The sequence below is a fragment of the Leishmania braziliensis genome, chromosome 5, assembly GCF_000002845.2.
Source record: "Leishmania braziliensis MHOM/BR/75/M2904 complete genome, chromosome 5".
NCBI lineage: Eukaryota > Euglenozoa > Kinetoplastea > Trypanosomatida > Trypanosomatidae > Leishmania > Leishmania braziliensis.
Genome location: NC_009298.2, coordinates 61,618 through 69,581, shown reverse-complemented (window position 1 = coordinate 69,581; position 7,964 = coordinate 61,618). Strand labels below are relative to the sequence as shown.

At 63.4% G+C, this 7,964-nt stretch overlaps 1 protein-coding gene across 1 annotated transcript; it reads right to left on the bottom strand.

Moving 5' to 3' along the window:
• Window positions 1-3,422: 3,422 nt before the first annotated feature.
• On the bottom strand, window positions 3,423-7,934 carry LBRM_05_0210 (conserved hypothetical protein; the record flags this gene model as incomplete). The annotated part of the gene is made up of 1 exon (XM_001561786.2): window positions 3,423-7,934. One exon carries the CDS (start codon window positions 7,932-7,934, stop codon window positions 3,423-3,425), a length of 4,512 nt encoding a protein of 1,503 aa, XP_001561836.1.
• Window positions 7,935-7,964: the final 30 nt, after the last annotated feature.

The following is a 7,964-nucleotide window of genomic DNA, read 5'->3' as shown; positions in this document are numbered from 1 at the left end:
ATTTTCAGAGTGGGCACCCAATGCGAGGGTATTGTTCATGAATCAGGGGCAACTGTGGGAAGTGGAGAGGCGGTGGTGCTTCAGAGCACTGCTGCACGGGTGACGAGGAGGTCATCCGGCTCTAAAGGCCTATCGGCGCGCTACAAGAGGGGGCTAAATAGGGGGCGGTCAGAGTGACACCGTGTGGGTGCCTGAGCGTTGAAATTATAATGTGGAGAAGCAAATGAAGGACAAAAACACGTGCGCCAAAGCGCCTTGCTGAGGACACAGCGGCAGCAGACGCACCGACGTGCAGACTATCCAACGGAAGGCGGTGGGTGTATGGTGAGTGGAGGAAACAGCGTGTGAAAAGGAAAGGGCCACACATTTCAGTAGGTACGCATGCCTATACTGTGTGGGGAAGGTCAAGGAAAGCGTGAGTGTCGTGCTGAGCTGCGTAGCGTGTGAACACGACCTTCCTTCGCCAGTGAGAGAGAGCGGTGGTGGGGAACAGATGGGAAGAGGGGGGGGGGAAGAGAGGGAGTTGAGTTACGCCGAAGCCGCGAGCGAGTTAACATATTCCCCTCAGTCGCACCAACTTGTGGATGGCGGGCGCGATCGTGCCGCACACACCGAGACCATACCGGCAGGAACAGAGCGCCTTTCTTATACACGAGCATCGCTACGCATATGGGCAGTGCTTGTGCGGGAACGAGAGTGCGGTGCCACCCGCCCCTCTGGCTTCCCTGTCTCACCTCCCCGTGTTGCCAGTCGCACCCCTTCGCGTCTGGCATACGAGATCACGGCTCGGCCGCTCTGCGGAGTTTACACCGGATTTTATGCAACGCCCCGTGGGCCACGCATGGCAGGTGAGCCAATGGAGTCATGGAGCGCCATCAACACGAAGGTGACCCGCGGCTCCAGCAGAGAAAGAGAAGACCCCCAATGCGAAGCACACCGCCCAGAGCGCTGCTGCACCCGTGTTGTCGGCGGGGACGTGTCGTCCCCAACGCGGGCCGGTAATGGCGGCTTGCGCTGTCGCCCGGTTACACACGCGGACAGCACGGCGAACAACGCCACCGCTTGGAGAACAGCCGCCGTGACCCCTTCGAGAAGCCACCAGCATTGGTGAGCCGAAACCAGCACGACACGGGCCCCCAACTGCAGTCGTAGGCAACCACTGCAAGCGCACACCTGAGGGGGGGGCGACTTCGCTTGTCTTTGGCGAGAGTGCCGCTGCGCCGGCCGGCCGCCTGAGTCGCCGGCACCGCTGCCTGCTTCACGGCGTAGGAGGGGGTGGGCCAGCCAATGCTCCTGCCACCACTTGCACCGCTTCACGCACCAGTCTTCACCCCACTGCCATGGCTCTCCGGCGGTCGGCCGTCCCCCGCCAGCGGCGCGGAACGCGGAGAGAGGGCCCTTGGCACCTCAGACATAGGTGCCTCGTACACCACCCTTCTCAGGTCCGTCACCCCACCAGCGTCGCACAGCGCGCTCGGCCACAGCAAGCCACTTGCTCACCTCTCGTGGCCACAAGATGAATCGCCACCTGGACCTGGCTCGGCGCCGCCCCCACCACGGAGAGGGCGGAGCCGCCCGCGCAACTGCGAAAACCACGGCATCCTGCGACGCCTGCTGCCTCGAGTGTTGCAGCGGCTTCCCCCGACGTCACCGTGGGGCACGTGCGCAAAAAGCCTCCACAGTCCCTCCATCCGGCGGCCTCGACCGGCTACAGGGCCGCACACACCCAACCATGCAGCATCCACGGGCCGCTGCACGGTTGGCATGGAGCGGCGCTGGTGGTGGGTCGTCCGCTAAGGTCGCCGCCCACTCCTCGTCCGCTACAGCGGAAGCGCGCCAGCGAACCAGTCCCCAAATGGCGTGCCCCCGCCAGGACCTCCAGGGGGGGGGATGGAGGTCCGCTCCTCTCTTCACGCCGTGCGCTGGGTAAGTGCGCCGTGCTAAGCTGTCTCTCATTCTGAGGGGTAGGGCACGGGAGCAGCTTCTCGTCCCTCTTTTTCTCGCTTCCCGCGGCCTCGGTGAGTGTGGCGCCGAAGGACTGGGGTGGAGGGCCGTTCGCTGCCAGTTGGAGAATGGGCTGGCCCAGGCAGGGCTCGTCGTGCTGCGACACCTTGCTTGAGTTCAGCAGGTTGAACGCGGAGGAGGGCTTTCGGAGGAGCACCCGTCGATCCTCTTCGGTGGGTGCCAGTTAGCAAGGGAGCTCCTCAAAGGCGGCAACATCGATGCTCCCCCAGGCCTGCCGCAACTCGTCGCAAGCCAGCATCCGCTTCCTCCCCCCGGCAGCTTCCATGGGTCTGCGGAGAACGACCTTGGGGCGGGTTCGGTGGATGGGGTCCCCGGTGCGATGGGTGTGCCCTCCCCCCCCGCAGCCTGATGATCGCGTCATCCGGAGTGAGAACCTCCACGTGCGTAGGACGTCGGCCCTTTCCGCGGTCTTCGAAGCCTGTGTGGTACGGTCGATAGCCGGTGTCATCGATGTTAAGCTCAGCGAGCGTGAGGCTTGGTCCTGCAGGAGAAGCCTGTGCGCCGCTGGCTTTCCGGCATCAGCCCATCGGTACTCAGCGGGAGCGCCCCCCCCCCTCTGCCTCATGGAGACCACAGCCGCAGGCAGCATGTCCCTGCCTGGCCCAACTCCTCCAGGGCGTGAGAGAGGAGATTGGGATGGAATGGGACCATGCGTTTGCCTGTTCCCCTCATCTCCGCCGGTGCCGCTGCAGCCACCTGCTGCCGTACGACGTAGAGGAGGGAGGAGAGAGCGCCATGAAGGATGGGGGAGGGCAGAAAGGGGTGATGGGCATGCAAGTGAAGATAGTATTCATTACGTGTATCAGCGACAGTGGAGGACACAAGGCTAACGCGCCAGTCGATCCACTTGATCCCCTGTAGGGAAGCGGAAAGGAAAACAGCAAAGGTGAGGGGAGAGAGAAGGGGGAGGCAGTGCGATTCAGGGGCTTCCCTGTGCTGGCCTCCCTTCTCGCTTACTCTCTGCACGTCTCCGGGCTCTATGGCCGCGTCTGAGGGCGTAGAAAGCTCCTGAACGAGTGTTTCTGTGGGTGTGTGACGAGAGGGGAGACTCAGGTGAGACGACCTCGGTGGCGTTGCGGCTTCCCGGTGCTACAGAGCCTGTGGGACCAAGTAACGGAGCTTTACAGTTATTCCGAAGTGCCCGTACAAACTGCATGCCTGTGTGTAGACACAGTGGCGGAGGCGCACACTTAACTGCTATTGTGGCCGGACGCACACGCGTCAGGTTGACAGGACAGGCAGACAGACAGAGAGCACAGCAGAAGAAAACAAGCGGGCGCACTAGCGCATTCGACTCACTCGATTCACCGCTTGTCGCTCTCTGTACAGGTGAGGGACACTACGTCTCCCATCCTCGCTTCTCTCACGGCATGGCGTCGCCGTAATCCACAGCGGCCTTAGAACGATACGATGGTCGCAGCGTACGCATCCTCCCACGGTTCTACGGCGAGATACGACGAACCTGCGGCGCCACCAGCAATGACGCCGTCACGGTGGGCCAGGTCGGTAAGGGACTTGGCCGAATCACTGGCTGACGCACTCGCTTGTGTGGAGCCATCACCGCTACTGTGCGACCACAAAGACGTAGATGACGCAGCTTCCATTGGCGCCATGTCCAGCGGGTCGGTAAGCAACGGCAGTGACGGGTGTGCAGCTGCCTGCAGCAGGATCGCCTCCACCTCTGCTAGACGCGTAGATGCAACCGTCACGGCATGCACTGGAGACAGCACTGAGGGCTGGCGCGAGAGGGATGGGGAGAGGGTTGCACAAGCGCTGACAGGTGCCGCTTGCACATCTCTGTGGGCGTATGGGAGGGCGTCTGGGTCAGTGCTTTCCTCATGGGGATGTGCGCTGCTATTCGTCTCCGCACTTTCTCTGTGGCCCTCTGCGCTCGCTACAGTCGTTGGGAGCGCCGCCGTCCCGCAGGCGTCGCCGAAGAAGCACAGGGTGGCACGCAACGGTGCAGGAGTCTCTGCACTGCAGGCGGCGCAAGCAGGCGCGTGCGAGGACAGCGTAACCTCACCACACTCGGCGCAAGTCCATGGTGAGTAGCAGAGCCGTGAGTACGCACCCTCTGCTCCTCTTCGACCACCGCAGCCGGCCGTGCGGCACTGCACTTCCCATCCTGGGTGATACGCGTCGCACGTTGCGCAGCGCCACACGTACACCCCACCAGCAGGGATTCCAGGGGCCAGAGCAGCGCATCGCCGGCACGCCAGCTCGTTGTTGTGCGGCTCTCCGCACTCGCTGCATCTCCACAGGCGCCCGCGCTCCCACATGGTCGCCGGTAGGCGGCGCGTACCGCACGTCGTGCAGCAGCCGTCCGCAGCATCTGTAAGGGGTGGGAGCAGGGCACGCAAGGGTGAGTAATCCGTCAGGTGAGCAGGAGTGCTCAGCTGGCCGTCGGTGCTGTCGCGGACGGCGTGTGTTGTCCCACAGTAGTGACAAAGCCACGGTTGGTCCGCTTCCGTTGGAAGCAGCGCTGCCACGGTCGCCACAGCGGTGCACGCACAGTGCGAGCACTGCGCGCTCGTGAATGGCGCGTGACCGTGACACGCAGGACAGTGAACGAGGCGGTGCTGATTGACGGCAGCGAGCACGCGAGGGTGTGGGTGGTGGCATCTCTCACATGTATACCCGTTCCTGGCCCCTGCTGCAACTCCCCTTACGGGCTGCGCGTAGTTGCAGTGCGGGCACGTCACCATGACCTGCTGGGCGGCCCGTGAGCACGCATGGCAGTAGGCGTGCAGCCCAGAGTTGCAGGCACCGCAACCGCACGTCCAGGTGAAGGCAGCAGTGTAATATCCGGGCTCCGTGCTGCCACAACTGCTGCAGGAAGCCGTGCTGGACCCCGTTGCTTTCACGTGCTCCGTCGTCGAAGCGCCGTCGGGTATGCTGGGGCACGCGGCACTGTGTGGGCCTATGGAGATGGCGTGGCAGTCGGAGCACACGTAGACAAGTGCTCTTGGATCCCCAGCCCTAAGCGAATCACCAGCCTCATAGAGACTGTTCAGCAAAGCGTCATCTTTTCCGTGCCGAGACGATGCCGCGTGGAGTGAAGAAAGTGGCGCCGCATGCAACTCGCCAACGTCAACGGGCGCACTGCCACAGGCATGCCCGCAGTCCCAGCAACAGCGTGCCATACCAGCCGTGGCCTCCTGCGAGCTCAGCGATTGCAGTGGCGTCGTTGTGTAGACCAGCGAGCTCTTGGGCAGACCTCGCTGCGGCAGCAGCGCCACCGTTCCCACGTGTGGGTATCCATCACTCAGTGTCAAGCCGCACGTGTGTTCATCTGCTGCGTTGGGTGTCTTCACGGCGATGCCAAGCTGATCCGCCAGAGGATGGGCCTCTCCGCAGTGCAGGCAGTACGGCACGCACACACCGCTGCTGGAGGCGGTGTGGCAGGAGGGGCACTCCCAGCTGAACGGCGCCAGAGTGCGCAGCACACAAGCCGCGCACCCCACACTGGAGGTGTCGAGATGGTGCGGGTCAGTGTTTTCATTCTCGAAGCCACACCCGCAGCGCCACTGCCCAGGGCCAGGGGGCGTTGCTGTTTTGTGAGCTGCAACGCAGTCGCTGCTGGCTAGCATACAACCGGACGTGAGTCGGCCTAAAAGAGCGCTGGCCGCGTTGTTGTCGCCGTCTGTGGTAAGGTAAGACCGCAGCGCCGATGGCTTTCGGTTCTGCTCCTGCAGCCATCGCAGTCTCCACAACGCGGAGACAGGCTCACCTTGCAGGCCCAGCGGCCGGCCTACCTCCGTGGCCCACGCGCGCAAGCGGCCCCAGAGGCGCTGGGCAGTTACGAAGGTCATTGGCTGGCTCACCAGTGGCATGACGCACTCACTGAAGAGACGATGACCGACTGTGATGAGGCCGTAGCGAGCTGCTTCGCCAGCAGTTGGGGAGCAGCGCAGCGCGGCCCAGACCTCGCGAGGCGTCGACTTCGAGGCGTGAGAGAGAAGATGCAGTCTATGCAAGAGCTCCCTGGCGTCATCAGCATCGGTGTTCGGCACGCACACCCTGTCGCTGGTCTTCTGGCAATCAGCCGCTGACTTGTGCCAGTGAACGCTTACTGGGATGACGGCAGCGACAGCAACAGAGAGCAGGTACACGCCCAGCAAGCCATCCATCGGGCCGTACTGCAGCTGACCTGCCTTGGCCCGCATGCTATCCCGGGCTGCTTCAACAAGGCAGGAGATGAAGGTACACACGTCGTGGGATGTCGGGGGGGCAAGCAGGTTGTGCGCGCTGGCGCGGCCTACTGTCGAAGAATCAGCAATCATCGTTCGAAGCGTCTTGACGGTGCACCGCAGCGCGTCGCTGCAGCGCTCGGCCTCGGCGTTGTCGTTGCTGACCCACACGCACACGTTCATAAGGACGGACACGACCTGCCGCCACGGCTGCCACACCGCAGCTTCGGCAGCCTCTTTGCTTGATGTTGGTGATTTCCTTTGCGCCCTCAGGCACTGCTGAAGTCGATGGACACGAGGCAGAAGGAATTGCAGGTGTTGCAGCGTAACGGCCCACTGCTCACCTGCGTCGCTGAGACCGCTATGGCGGCGCCCCGGCAGTGTGGCATAATAGGCAGCGAGATCAACATCCATTAAAAGGGCTGTCGTGGTGACCTGCAGCCCCCACGCGCCGGCAGTCGGCGGAGTGCCTCCTCGCACAGAGACGTCAGCGGGGCTGCTCGCGCGGAAGGCGCGGGGACGCACGAAGGCCTCTTCCTCTGCCACACACATGGCGTAGAGCTCGGCGAAGAGCATTGCGGAGTTGGGGTGCAGACGATAGAGGCTCCGCAGCTTGCGAAGCAAAATTGGCGGCGTCAGCGTGCGCACCTCCACTTCGGCAATGACGCCATCACACCGCTGCTGTCGCGGTGGCTCCTTAGAGGGCACGGCGTCACTGTCGCAGGCCTCACTCGCACTAGAAAGTTGTGTGTGACGCTGGATATCGGCGTAGAAGCACTCAAACAGGCGCAGTAGCTGCGGGTGAGCGCTGCCGCGCAGCTGCTCCGGCGTACTGACCCACACCGCGTGAGAGCGGAGGGCGAAGAGAAGGTTGTGCCACACCTTTAGCAGCTCCTTGAGAGTGGGTGGCGGTGCGTTGGCGAACGCCGATCTCACCACAGAGGTCGCAATGGAAGTCCATTGCGGTGGCGCGGCGGTGCTGATGTCCGCGACCGTGTACGCTGTGCGAGGGGCTGCAGCAGGCAGTGCTGGTGGAGCTGCAGGTGGACGACTCATCGCCAGCGCAGCCACAGACATATCGCTGTGCATCTCCGCCGCCACGTCCACCTCGCCCTCCGCGGTGTCCCATGTAGCCGAAAAGTTTTCCGCATCGCTGCTTCGGTCGGCCTCGATTCGGTGCCTTGTGCGGCTCGGCTGTACTGCCTCCGCTGGCGTCAACAAGGCTGTTGGGTTCCACAGCCACGGCATCAGTGGGCGGTACGTGAAGGCTGGCAGGTACCGGATTGCCCCGGCGCAGTCCTCGCCGGAAAGCGCGCCACGTCCATGCAGGCGGGACAGTACCTGCAGCCACAGGGAGCTGTTCAGGTGGTTCAAGATGGCGTGGGTGGGTGGCAGGCTCGACACCTCACTGCCGCAGTGGAGAGAGCGCCGCCGACGGTGGTGGCGCTGCGCACCAGCCGTTGCTGCTGGAGGCGAGAGAGAGGGGGAGGAGGTGAGTCGCTGTTTCACTGGATTGGAGTCCGCCTCAGTGGGCAAAGGCGTCGTGAGGAGCGCATCGGTGAGCTCCGCCTCCGCGTAGCGTGCAAAGTCGCTCCCTCTAGTGATGCTGCCTGACGACGACAGTGGCGTGGACGCGGTCGCAGCCAGTACTCGTCGATGGAACCGATGAGGGTAGAAGTGCAGCACACCGCGCTGCACAAGCCTCTTCCGCAAGTGCATGTCTACAAGCGAAAGCGGAAAAGAGAAAGG